Source organism: Chanos chanos, chromosome 4 (assembly GCF_902362185.1).
Source record: "Chanos chanos chromosome 4, fChaCha1.1, whole genome shotgun sequence".
Lineage (NCBI taxonomy): Eukaryota > Metazoa > Chordata > Actinopteri > Gonorynchiformes > Chanidae > Chanos > Chanos chanos.
In genome coordinates this window covers 20,711,413-20,726,124 of record NC_044498.1, presented here as the reverse complement: position 1 = coordinate 20,726,124, position 14,712 = coordinate 20,711,413, and the positions used below count along the sequence as shown (strand labels likewise).

Genomic DNA, 14,712 nt, shown 5'->3' with positions numbered 1-14,712 from the left:
ATCCTGTTTTTATGAGTGGCCGACAGTTGAGCCACCTGACGTTGTGATTTGGCTGCATGAATGGAGTCCACTGTTCCAGTGGTGAAGCTGAAGGAAGCATCCCTCCTACCACAGCAGGAAAACTTGTGTTGGGAAAATCAATGTGTTTTATGAACCATGAGTAGGGACTGTTCCAAAATGAAAATCCTCAAGATAGAAAGTCAGAAGCCATGTCCTTCACAATCTGAAATTGCCTCAATGGACTCAAATTGTTGTACATATTAAAAACAGAAAATTTTTCATAAACATGTTCAAATCTCTTTAGCAGAGAGAGAGGAAAGTCCTTTTCATAAGGGCTTTCTGTTTGCAGGTGAACAAGCTCCAACCTGATTGGGCGACACTTATTGCTTGGCATCGTTAACCTTGGGGGGATATTAGGTGGCCTCACGCTTGTCTACAACAATATTCTTTTGTACCGTTTATAGCATGCAAAATTGTCAAAATCGTTTGATCAGTATCTTCCCTGAACTGTTGTCAGTAGGTGTTATCAAGATGGATGCCTTCCCCACAGTGAAATCTTTACACCCTGGAATGCGCTTTCGACTGTAATATTGAACTTGAAACCAAAAGCATTTTATTTACACCTTAGAGTGACTGGAATTGAAAGATATTCTCAGTATAGAATACTATACTGAGAATAGAATACTTTTTAATCTGTAAATGAACAGAGGTTCTGCTGTACATTCAGAAATAAATTAATCCGAAATAAATAAATAAATAATTTAAGTTCATCTTCTGAGTAAGGTTTTTTTCTCCCCTAAAATATTTTTAAAAATTGTCTAAAACCACCATATATATATATATATATATATATATATATATATATATATACACACACACATATATTCCTCTGAGAGCCACAAAATATCTTAAACGAGACTACGGCAAAAACTCCGATACTGACTGACGGAGGGAGACAGAAGTACATTGTCCTTACCCATCAAAAACAGCAACTCCTAATTCGGCAATGGAGTGAAGGAGAGGATACTTGAAAGAGACTACCTGCAGGAATATCCTGGGTGGATCTACTTCCTCATGTCTGAGTCAACATACAGGCTGAAATAAGGCCTATGATTTTGTCATGACTGCTTCCTTTCACTGGGCGGTGGGTTCAGAGCCACACAAGCTGCATTTGATGGGTGCTGCAGCAGCAGCGTCCAGCCCTGGCTACCTCAGGGCTAAAAATACCAATCAGGATCCCTCAGGACACAACAGCTGAGGAGCAGTTCCTTCACACTGCACTGGAAGGAAGGAACAGGTGGAAGAAAGACGGTGGGGTGGAGGGACTGACTCATTGACGGGGTGGATGCTGCAGATCGAGATATCAGAGAGGCAGTTGTGACCCAGTTATCACACACAAGCGCCTCACACCAGCAGAATGATAGTTGTATCTTTTAGACTTTATTTAGCAATGTTTTTTTTTATTTCAGTAACACATCATAACTACCATTGTCATTACTATAATTAACACAAAAATATTGTGGCAAACGCTAACAATGTTATTGTGTAGGACCTTAGTATGCATAAAACACCCCTCTGTTCAAATGTAAGCTCTTGCTTTTAGCTCATCTAAAATTTAACTCATCTTATACATCTACATTCAGCAAAACAAAACTTTGGAGAATCTGCTACTAATACTACCTACTACCAACTGACAAAACTAAGTGAAAACTTCAGTGAATAACCCAGTGTTGTTAAAAGGGAAAACAAAAACAAAACAAAAAAACTCTTACATTTTTCCACATACCTGTGACATTGAAAACTAATTTACATTGTCAAGTACCTTCACAGCATTTTGTAAAATATTTATAACAGGGTATTGGTAGCATAATAATGAAAACTGTAGATATTATGAGCATTTATCACTAAGCTTCACCCTTTTCAGATACATGATTGTATATTAACACTTTTAATTTTATTTACAAAATACTTTTATCTCAACTTTTGAGATAAAACTTTTTTATCTCAAATTCTGCACTCTTATAAGTAGCTGGATTTTACAAAAAGTATCTTGCTAGTCTCTGTTTTCCCCATCACAGTAAAACTGATCAGTTTAGTATCAAAATCAGCAATGAGTGTAAAAAAAAAAAAAAAAAAAAAGAAGAAAAAAGAAGAAGAAAACGAAAAAGAGCAGGAACTTAAAAAAAGGATAAAACAAGGGCTGTCGTGAGCCCTCGAACGCAGAAAGTCCCAAGTCGCTCGTCTGAGAGAGACGGAAGCTCGAGCGCAGTGTCCAACAAGCTGTATAATTTAATGTAGGAGAACATTAACATTTGCCTTAGTAACCAGTGCCTTGCATATCTCTTTTCTCTGGAAAATCTCTGCCAACCCAAACACCCCCTGGGGATTTCCCACTGACGTCACCACTTCATCTGTTGGCACTGATCGGTCGCAATTCCTGCGGCTCTGAAAGGGGATGGAAAGACCCAAAAGTGAGCCAATTACAAATTTAAGAATCAAAGAGGGACCAACAATTGTCAGGCAACTTTTTATGTCGTCTCCAACTGTAGTTGACGTGTCTATTTCTGGGTCAAAGTGCGCTGTCCTTTCTCTCTCTGCCCTGCGTATTTCCACAAGGATCTCACTGCTTTGCATCTTTTGGCCCCATGCCTTTGTTGAGCCAACCCTAAAACAACTCCCTAATGATCATTTTAAAGGACAAATCTAATTTTTCATACAGGCAAGAGAAAAAAAAATTCTCAGTTTCACCTCACAATACTTTTTACTGCAATTATTTGTTTTATCACGTCAGATATTATGATGTATTGCCCTAGATATTATCATGTGTCATGCATCATATTTCTCCTTGATTATATATGTGTTTCACAGATCACTTCTAATCTAGTTTACATGAAGCAATGGGCCATTCCCAAATAACAGGGTACTGAGTGATAAGGGAGTGGCAGGCAATTTTTTTTCCTGCAGCTGTTTCCTGCATAATCCATGCAAGCATGGGAGAGGTTTGAGAGAAAGACACTTGTTTTGAATCTTACTGATTTAAAATCTCCCTACTTTTATTTACCAATTCTTACTATGAATCAGGTGGTCTAACTGAACTTTAGCACTCAATATACAAGTTCTAAAGAGGACAGAACATCTCTTGGTAAGAGTTCAAAAGCAGGAAAAAAACAGTTAAAAGAAAAGAAATAAAAGGAAAATAGAGGAGCCTATGCTCAGTTTAAAATTGAAAATTGTAACTATTTAAAAAAAAAAAAGTTAACATTTTAGTTTAAAATTTTTACTACTAAATTTAAAAATATAAAAGTCTACAACATATATTTTTTAAATCCCACAAATGACAAGACTATGAGATGGTTGAAAAGACAGATTGACAAAATTGCGTTGTTTTTTTGGGTTTTTTTTTTCACACACAGCCACAGTTCAGGTCAGGTCATCTGAGCTCAATCTAAAACAGCATACAAGCGCAGTCCAATTCTATAGTGGAAAACATCATTACCGCATGACCTCTGTCAAACAGCAACATCTTTTCACGCTGTTCGACATAAAACTGGCTTTATCAGATTTGGTGATGCAGTTTGAGTCAAGGTCAGCTGGTATACCACCTATAGATGCATCTGGCCGGACGTTGAGTGGTCTTCACTGTTCTGGGAAATTTTCAAAATAAATGGAAAACAGATGAGAGAGTCATGCTAGTCTCAAGATAGTCTAGTCATTAAACTGCAAAACGATCACACAAGAACCTGAATGGGGTGGAGTTACATTGGCCTCAGGTTCTCCTCTTGTCCTGTCCATAGATGATTGATATCACTTTAATCAAACGTCTCGTTCAGCACCACCCTGCTTCTCCTTTTACACATTCCAAAACAAGTTGTCGCCTGGGTGTGAGACATGCCGGTCAGTTAGGTCCAATTAGTCAGTCAGTCAGTTCAGATGAAATTGTAATAAAAATATCAGTATTTTTGGAATGTCTTTTTTTCACAGGTTCATACTATGTATGAATCCATTTGCTCTGTCAGGGACAGTGTTGCAAACAAATGCATTAAAACATTCAAAAAGTAGGCTGGTGAGTGAGGGGTGACATGTTTGTAGCCATAGGTTGACTGTAACATGTTTAAATGTGTATCCAAGTGCTTATTTAATGTATATCCTTTCAAACACTGTCCAGTGCTAACATCAGTGTGAGAAACAGAACTGAACAATATGCTGATGAGAAATGCTGAAATAAGACTAACCCCACACACTCTTAGAGCAGTGAAAACACTGATTGTTCAGAACAAAACACAATACAAGTCTCTATGGCACAGTATTTCCTGTTGTGTCCTGTTCAAATTTAAAATATGCAAAGGGGGAAAAATGAAACATTCCTCAATAAGGAGCTTATAAAAAAAACCCAGCAAACATCTTTTTTCTGTTTACTTGACATTTTCTCTAAAATGAGTACCTAAACTAGTTCATGGTCTGAAGCCTTCTTATTCTGGCAGCAATGCTGTGTTTGGGTTATGGGGTATCAGCTAGATAGCAGAGAGCCTGAAAGATGGCTTTATCTTGTTTTGATGTTTCTGCCTCTTCTGGTTTAGGAGGCTGAAGTAGTGAGAAATATCTCCAGTGCCTGAGGACAAAATACCAAGTAAATTAATGTGTACAGATGAACAGTTTACTGGTAATACTGGTCATTCTTAGCAGAAATTTACCTCTATTTTACCCTGTTAAGATGCATATTCATTCATATCAAAATTTAATTTTCAATACAATTCAAGCACAGATGTTTACATTCGGCACTTTTACTACTATTATATGAAGACATGTAATTTGAGAGTGTAAGCCTGTATAGTCATGCGAGGACATTTCATCATTTATCATGGACATTTAATATAGTATGTTAGAGAGAGAGTTAATGATAAACTTAATAATGTAATCAGGAGACAGCTGATAGAGTGTGGTCCTGTGAGTGAACCTGTCGATGGTTTGACGGGGGGTCACTTAATGTGGGCGAGCAGCTGGAGAAAAGACAGTGTGTCAATAAAGACTCCCCTGTTAAGCATGCAGGACGTCGGGTTACCAAAAAACAGGGCGAGGCCCTCCTCACTGGCCCATCTGTCCCATGACTCACATTTAAATGACACTTGTTGTGGTCAGCTCCAGTGGGTGTGGGTGTGTAGGGGTGTGTGTGTGTGTGTGTGTGTGTGTGTGTGTGTGTGTGTGCGTGCGTGCGTGCGTGCACGCATACGTGCATTTGTGTGATTTTTAAAACATGTTTCTTATTTGCGACAGCGTGTTTAACTCTGTATGGGGCTGATGAATAGTATCCTTGAATCTTCTGATTTTATTGATCCAAATGAAACAGAAGAAAGAAAAAAGGATCATATTGTTTAATAACTTGTATGGCCCAGAATCTCGTTACAGGTTAATATATAAGCCAGCCGTCAGGATATGTTTGAAATGAAAATCATTTCGACATTTGACATGCTTTATTTTTGTTTAATTTAATTTGGCCTTAATTTACACACTGTGAAAGAGGCCATGAAAAACATCTTTTTATGCATGCGAGGTCTTACCACTGAGCTAGCATGTGATGGAAAAACCCATCCTTATTGCATCATCTATGACAGCTATTCAGAGTCCAAAATGGTCTAGCATGGACACTGTTACTTTAGACACTGAAGCATATGATTAGGTACATGTAGATTATACATTAAGAACAAACAGGCCAGATTAATAGCAATATCACAATGGATAATACAGTATGTGGGTATATAATGCTTATTATCGTATTCAGAATACTTTAGCAAGCATGACACAGGCAGTAACAACTGTGCATGAATGACAGTTCCTACATTTACATTGTCCAGCAGTCGCCAAGATGAAAAAATTTGGTCCAAATTTCCTGATGAATGTTTTGTTTGAGACACAGTGGCATTGCACTATGAGAGGCTGTGCATCTTGGACATCATTCATAACTGTTCAATGTTATTATGCCGAACAAATCATGTTTTTCATGATAATGTATAGTCCTAATGATATGTGAATGAAGAAGTTTGAACAGTGGCATCTACACTGTCCTGGATAAGGCACTATGAATGTCCACTAGGTCTGTTTATATCCTACCTAATGACTTGTGAATATTTTGACAATAAGAACAAGAGTCTACCCAAGCAATGTTTTAGTGGCCCAATGAGCACACACACACACACACACACACACACACACACACACACACACACACACACCAGGCTACACAATCTCCAAGAGACTGTGAAAGGGGGGCTTGTTGCCCCCTTGGCCACCCCCAGAGTCTAGTAAAGACAGAGAACTCAGCTGTCAGCCAGCACAAATGTTTAAAGGGCCAACTGGCGAAATATTTACAGGCCCCTGAAATTCATTCAGATGATCCTGCCAGAGTTAATGAACTTGGAAGTGCTGAAGGAGCCACATCCACATCTGAAAATGTTGCACGCCATTGGATAAATCAAAGTGACTGAACTCTATGAAATGTGCACATTGGTTAATGATTTTTCATTAAAAAGAGGGCGTTTTACACCAACAGCAAAATGGCAAAGAAACAACCATCTATAGATGAATTTTTGCTGTCATGTCGTGAAAAATTGACATTAAAATGGGGAAGGGAAACCTGAAATTCCTAAACAGCATACAAAACTAATAGTGTACTGAGTCTGTCCAACAAATCACCACCAATAAAGTTCCTGACAAAGTGAGTGAACTTAAATGGAATCTGTCTATATAAGTGAGGCAGGCAGGGAGAGAAAAAGAGTGAGGGAAGAGGAGTGATAGAGAGAGAGAGACAGAGACAGAGACGGAGAGACAGAGAAAAGAGAGAGTGAGAGAGAGAGAAAGAAAGGCACATGTTCTGTGGGGGGATTGGAGCTCCTTGTGAAGGATAGCACTAAAACAAAAGCAGCTTTGAGTACACGCCCCATGCCCAACCTCCACAGAAGGAGATTAGCCGCAGTCAGCCGGGCCCCCTGGAAAGGCTTTGGCTGCATTTTAGTGGCACGTGGCAAGGGCCTTGATACTTATCATGTGCGTCAGGTGCTCTTGCTCGGTTTCCTGTTCTTTAAAAAAAAAAAAAAAAAAAAAGACCTTACCCTCCTTTACTCCTTCTACCCCTCATCTCTAACCAAATCCCACTACTATTCCACACTTCCCCCTGCAACCTCACACTCTCTCTCTCTCTCACACTCTCTCTCTCTCTGCATTTTTTTTAAATACAAAGAACATATTGTATCTGCCAGTGTTAAACTGAATCCATTCATCTTGGCAAAACGGCACAGTGAACATGAGCCCCTGATCGCCGCGCACTGTGCTTTGCTTCCGTTCGGTCGCCACGTCATGGACGTGAGCATCACGAATGAATTTATTTAAACTTCTCTCTTGCTAATTTGAAGTGGTTTGTGTCTTCATGCCACAAACATTGTATACGAGCCCAGGACCCAGGATAGACCTGTGCTGAGAGGAACAGAATGATCTCAATTTTGGTGTAACTTAAAAACATGTACTCACTAATAGAATTTGAATTTTAGACTGACCTGACTAAAGATAAAGCTAACTCAGTGTGTGACTGACACACTAATCTTACGTTTAGACAGAGATGGAAAATAATAAAGCATGAGCACTTAAGGGTAGCACTTTTTATTACCTTCTTACTAGACGTTTACTTCATGTTATTTAAGTCGTTTACTTTTTTGAGTACTTGTACTCAAATATGAGAATGCAGTACACCAATACATTTCACAGAATGAAAAATAAAATCTCACTGCTTTCTAAGCTTCTCCATGATGTTAGTATTTTAAATGATTATTTAAATAAATGATTTAGATGAAATTTTTAAACAATGCAGTCAGTCATACAAAAGAGATGCTGATAGCAAATTTAGAAAATTAGCAAATTTTGAAACAAATGCTTAGAGGAGCATGTGGCCTTTTGAACTCCTTCCCAGCACTGAAGAATATTTCCATCAGGTTCAACACATCTCTGTTTCTGCTGCAAGCAAAGGGTACTCCAGTGTAGCAGGATAGATACTGAGTCCTCAGAGAGCAAAATTAGACTCCTTGAACTTAGGAAAGTAAGGCATCTAAAAAGCCATACTTTTAAACTTTTAATGAAGGGCACTTTTTGAATAACACTTTTACTTCAATACATTATGTCTTTGGTTGTGTACTGTCCAATAATTTTAACACCTTCTTACAACACTTCTAAACTTTAAGCTTGGGTTTCTTATTGAGACATACAAACAAAAGCATATGCAAACATTTTCTAACTCCTAAGGACAAAACCTTTGACTCAAAAACACTCTGATTCCTATCTTCCTGAGTAGAAGACATAGGCACACACTCAGAATTAGGATTTCAGAGCCTTTGTTCACTGGTTTTATCTTCTCCCTTTGAAATAGACCTCAAAGACAGTGTTAGCATCTGAGCGTATGGTCTCTGCAGCACCAACTGTCTCACTGAGAAAAACAGATGAAGACAGTTATCTGTTGCTCATTCAGATGCTGTGTGGTTGGATCGGCTGCAAAAGACAGAACTGAACGCCTGTGTCTGCTTTAGCTCTTCTCAGTGTTTACAGGTTGAGAGTTTTTTTTTTTAACACAATGTAACTGTTCATTTGGTCATTTATTGAGTGTGGGCAACATGAGGCTCCTAGTTTGAAGTCTGAATTCAGTCTACAGCAGACTTCGTGACACTTTGGCACATATTCTTAAGTAGAAACTCGACCATTTTCTCTGTGAGTTTTGATCTAGATTGCTAATGTTTGATAAAAGAAAAAAAGGTTTTACATTATTAAAGCTGATTTTTTTCAAAAAAAAGTATTTCTTTCTCCTCAGTTGTTTTGCTGTGTTTATTGTGTTAATTTATTTCGAAAGAGAAAAATCAACTGGACTTCTTTGTCATACTTAGAAAGTGTAGTGTAGAACTAGGGAACGCATTTTTCTATCAAGCTTACCTCCTCTACTACTTTTTTTTCTTTTTGCCCTTGATTCTCTCCTCCTCTCCCTCTTGGTTGATTTTTTTTTTTTTTTTAATGGCACCTGCTTCTGCCTTTTGTTGTTACGGGAAAAAAGTCAAACTATCTCTTTCTCTCTCTCCTCCTCTCCCTGTGAGTTGGGGAAATGGCACACAATGAGGAGGCAGTGCAGGCCAGGGGCTGACAGAGGCCCAGGAATTTACCTGACCTGACCCTGTGTTGTTGCTCAGAGAAACAGGAAACCTCACAGACAAACCAAGGGCTCCCATGGATCCCCAAAGACAAGAACTGTGAGGCTCAGTGTTGCCAAGGTCATCGGAGGACGCGTGCAGATCATGATGGATTGTGGCTTTTTTTTTTTTTTCATAAGCTGCGCTTCTTTTTTTTTTTTTTAAACAACTCATTCCTCTATGGCTCCTCCATTGTCATTTCTGATTGGTCACTACTGGCTTTGGACAGCAACATCCTTCTTGTTCTTGCCGTTGTCTGTATTAGAATGGAAGCCAAGGCATACCACCAGATGGTCGTTCTTTGTGGCAGCCAATTGCATACCCATGCCATGGGGAACTTGAATGATGAGTAGAACGCATATTGTGGTTTCATTCTTTTGAGATTTGCTCAGAGATATCAATTTGTTCATTCAGACAGAGCCTCCTGAAACACGCTGCTCATGTTGTATGAATTCTTCCGTTCATTGTACTTTTGCGTTGTACTGTCGTCTTAAGTGAATTTACAAAAGCTTTCATGTTAATCACATAAAGATAATAAGAGATAATAATTGTATATGTAGGCAATGTTAAGGATTTGATAGTCATAGTATCCCTGAAGTTACGCATTAGTGATTTCAGGGACATATATTTTAGAGATAAACTGTCTTCAATAATCGGAACATAATACATACAAATTCATCGGCATTTTATTAACACTTAGAGTTGTAATTCTGATTGGTGCGTAGTTGAGACCAATGTGGGATGATAATAACACTAATAAAGAGTTCATTTAACACTGGTGAATTTGTCTTGTAGATGAAGAGACCAATTAGGTGAATCAGTGAGCTCTTTATGGCTTTCAGTATTAACTACCGAATGGAATTAGCAGACATCAGCCACAGTTAGACTGCTGAGGTGTAGTAGCTATGCGGACAGTATACAGTTTGGCTGCAGACATTGCAAGTTAAATATAAGATTTAAAATGACTCAGTTTTCCTCTCATTATGAGAGGGTGCAGTTTCAGTATTTCCTGTAAAGTCATTTTGAGTGTCTTCTGAGTAAACTGTGAGTTTGGTATCATGAACCGAAAGTAATATTCATTTCGTGGCATTTTGGTATGTGGTATGTCTTCCTGGAATGACTTCACAACCTTTAGCACTTCATGTTATACAAAATGAAACATATACAGTGTGTTTTGATGATGATGAGATGATGAACACACATACACACACACACACACACACACACATATATATATATATATATATATATATATATATATATATATATATATATAAAATAAAGTAACAAGGTAATTATGTTTGTCTTTAGCTGAGCTGTATTTTGTGACCAAGAAATGGAAAAATGATGTAGCTTCATACTATTACAATTTTTCCAAGAGATCATTCATAGAGATTATTTAAAAGACTAAAAGAGATCATGATAAAATGTAACATACTATACATTATTCTACATTAAAATATTTTTTAAGCTGACCTCAAACATAGTTTACAAAAACACAGCTCATGGTGCAACAGCCTTGTAAATCCATTAGTCGTCCATTACCATGAGCAAAGAGAACAGGGTTCTAAAGAAGAGATGACAAATGATTCTTTAACTTGAGGGGTAAAAAAGAAAAATTAAATGTTTCACTCTCTACTATTATTTCAATAAATCAGAAGTGTAGAACCACTGCAGTCATGGCCAATGAGCCTAAGAGAACATAATAAGGCAGACATTTATGGGGGCAAAGGAAAAATCCAAGTCCCACAATTGAACTGCTACAAAACCTGGCTGTGTCTTCAGGAGAGATATCTATCATCAGATATTACTGTTTCAGTAGGCATTTTGGAAAGGTTACTTCAAAAGCCTCTGTTGAGAGTAAACAACAATTATAAATTACCAGCGTTTGCAAAATGGCATTGGAACGTCAATTAGAACCATGTGTTATGGTCAGATGAGAGTGAAATAGAGCCTTTTAGTCACGCCCACTGGGGGGGGGGGGGGGGTCTGGTTTCGCAAGAGGGCAAAAGATCCTTACACCTACACTGAAAAATGGTGGTGAATGACTTATTGTATGTTCCTGTTTTGCCTCTTTTGCTCTTGCTAAGGTCACCGAGGTCAAGGGCTCCAACAACTGTACCAAGACGTTTTGGTTAAAAATCTGGCTCCTCTGTCTAACAAGCTGAATCATGGTTCTTGGACCTTTCAGCAACTCAGTGGTCCAAAGGAAAATGAACCTTACTCCCAAATCAACCAAGAAATTGTTAACTTGCCACAAAATTACTATTTTGCAATGGCCATCTAAGACACTAAATTTTAACCTAAAGGACAGTGGTTTGAACTACAGAGGGGAGTCAACAAGTATGGTAATGGCCTACTGAACTGAGCAAGGAGGGAGGGAATCTGAAAATGAAGCAGAATAGCTTTTATTAAATTCATGTTTATCAAATTCACAAGCACTGTGTTTAAAACAGCTTGGTTTTCACTTTCCGTGTATCACCATTCTGAGAAGAAATTTGTTTTAGCAGTGTGAAGCCACTCTTTATGTATAATTGTGCCCTTAAAACATAATTTGATTCTCTTATTATTGAGTAAGATGATTCTATGCATGTTGTGACTTGCCTTAGGTTCATCCTTTAGCCTCAACATTCAAAGGAAACCCACAGGCACCTTTAACGTCACTTAATTGTTAACTCTCGGTCATCCAAGTACGTCAACAAAGACATGAGAAATCAACTCTGTAAGGGTTATTTGGCATTTTTCATCCTGTAGGTGGGCCTCAGATAGCAAAGAAGAAAGGATATTCCTCCATTAACCAATGATTGTGGGTGCTATGAATGAGTCATTCTAACCACAATTGTCCTGCAAAGAGGTTCTAAGACACTTGTGACACAGTGACACTTGTGCTTGCGATTGTCTAGAGTTATGAGGTCCTCTGAGATCTTGAAAATTAGAGAACAATAAAATCTAACAGAGATCTTCAAGTAAAATAAATGAATTATCAGAAATGTACCTGGTTTAAATCCTCACTGTGCCACTCATTTTGACCATGACAGGGAGTGTATGGGAACGCAACTGGCCCAGTTCACTCAGTTCAGTGAGTGAGTGAGTCATTCATGGTCTTTATTCCCCTCTCACTTTGGTACAGGGAGAATCAAGCAAATAGCCTTCTCCTTCAGGTTTCTTACATTACTTGATAGTACTACTAAACTCTAAATATTGGAAAAAGAGAAATGAGCTTCGACATCATACATTAGGGACAAAGTTTTTGACTGAGGTGACTGTTATAAGATAAAGTAACTGGGCAAATTTGAATTGAGGGAAAAGAGAGGAAAAATGTTGAATTTGCTAATAAGGACTGTATGTGGAATTCAGGTTATCCAATTCCAATAGCAGTTATCCTTACTTTTAACGTGGCTAAAAATACACTGTCATATCTATTAAATTTACTTCTTATTTATACTTAGTAATCCATATGCATGATATTTTCATATTTAAATAACTGTTTATCTTCATTTATAGAGTGATGAAATAATGATGAGTCATTATGGTTTTTGTCAATCCACTGGCATTGGGCAGAATTGGGGGTGGGGGGGAGGGGCAGCAGGCTTGTGTTTTAAGACAGCTGAAGTGTCACCTGTCCCCATATCATATGTCCTCCAACAAGGGGTGGGGAGTTTGGGGAGCATCAAAACTCATCTAGACTAGACCTCTTTTTGTTGTTTTTCTCATTTTGTGGTGTACTTGGCTAAAAAAAACAAAAAAAAAAAACAACCTCAGATGAACTAGCCTTCGAGATTAGCTTTTAGGTTTTAGTAGTGAGTGGTGAAACCGGTCTTTGGGACATAGGCGTCTTGCCTTTTCATTTTTGTTTATTAGAGGTCTCAGTGGGTCAGCCTGCTCTGGTCAGAGTGATGGGAGGAATCGCTGATCTGTGCAAAAGTTATGACTCGGGAATGCTGATAATACTGTAGATTGCTGCAGACATGTTTACAATACAAATTTATAGGTCCCTCCGAACGGGCAGTGAATGTTCTTTCCAAAATATACTTTGTATCCTTATCACAGTCAGCTCTCTGTTAATCTGAAGGGTCATACTTGTTTTTTTTTGTTGAACTCCTACTGGTTCTTTTTCTTATTGACTGTTGTTTGTTTTTAAATATTCTCTGTTTGTGTGTGTGTGTGGGTGTGCGCGTGCGGGCTGGTGTGTGTGTGTGTGTGTGTGTGTCTGTATATAAGTGATTGCAAAGGAGTTGTCTTGCTCTGTGACACAGAGGAATTCACATTCCAGAAACTTTAGTGTCCATTTTCCTTGGACAATGTAACTTAAGCAATGAAAGCAAAATATCCATAACATTCTTAAAGAATAAAAAAAGCAATGAGCTCTGTACGATGCATGATTTACTGCCTTTTAGCATAGCTTCAATTAGTGCCAGGTAAATAACCACCGTCTTCTCAGAGACATTAAAGAAAACATACATGACAAATATTGATGGAAGATATTTAAGGTATTTTTGCACTATGTAGAGCTGTGTTTTCAGTGTCCTGGTACAGTTCATCTCTTTATTTGGCTTGTGTGGTATGTTTTTAGTAAGACACGTGACATTTTTGGTGACATGTTTTTAGTATTCTATTAAAATCGCTTAATGTCGAAGCAGCTCACAGAAAAGTCAAATGAAGCCAATATTTGAGCTCATATTTGAATTCGGACAGTATAAACTCAGTTTAACGTCACTAAAGCAGATTAAAGTCATTAGCTGTTGCAACATATGGTTAAAAGACAACTAGGATAGTTTTCAATATGTAAAGGAAAATGACATGAAATATCTGGCTTTTTGAAGTAGTGATCAGCTCTTCTCAGCATATGGTCCTCGTGCCCTTTGTTTCCCAGGAGGAAAGTCTCTTGACCCCAATGTTATCCAAGTTACAACTTAACTCTAAAACCTTTGACCTGTCTCAAGCAGCATTAATTTAATGAGCATATTCATGAAGTAGTTTTCTCTCTTTTTTTTTCTTTCTTTTTTTTACCATTGGGGTCCTACATCTGTTAAATTGTAGTTGCCTGAAGCATGTTTCGAGGCTGAAGCATTTTTCAAGGCTGAGCATTTTTCGAGGCTGAGTGAATGATAACGTGGTGCTTCCAGCACAAAGCCCTTATGACACAATTCTCTTATGATGTTTGTCAAAGTTTTCAGGATGCAGTGTTCTAAAAATCAACAAAATAATTAAACATTTTTGGACACAAAACTACCTGCACTATTTGATAGTATCTTTTCCCTCAGTTTTCATACATACTATCGATGACTGTATGGTATATCTTCCTGCTTGACCTGATTCCCTAATATCTGTCTGTTTCTTGATACAGGTGCTTCAAATTGACCAGAAGATGGAAGACATCCTGAAGATCCTCGTTGAGCAATTCAAACCCAATCCTGAGCTGCTGCAGAAGCCCACAAAATACAGTTCCCGTGTCACTGTCATGAAGTGCATGGGTGTCAGCATGGACAAGGGTCAGTGA

General features: G+C 38.1%; 1 protein-coding gene across 1 annotated transcript in view; it reads left to right on the top strand.

The window, feature by feature from the left end:
- Nucleotides 1-14,712, top strand: part of LOC115810241 (potassium voltage-gated channel subfamily KQT member 1) — a 133,666-nt gene extending 118,954 nt beyond the window's left edge. Inside the window, 1 exon segment of the mRNA XM_075353560.1 lies at nt 14,560-14,712. Coding sequence (XP_075209675.1) covers nt 14,560-14,712 — 153 coding nt within the window.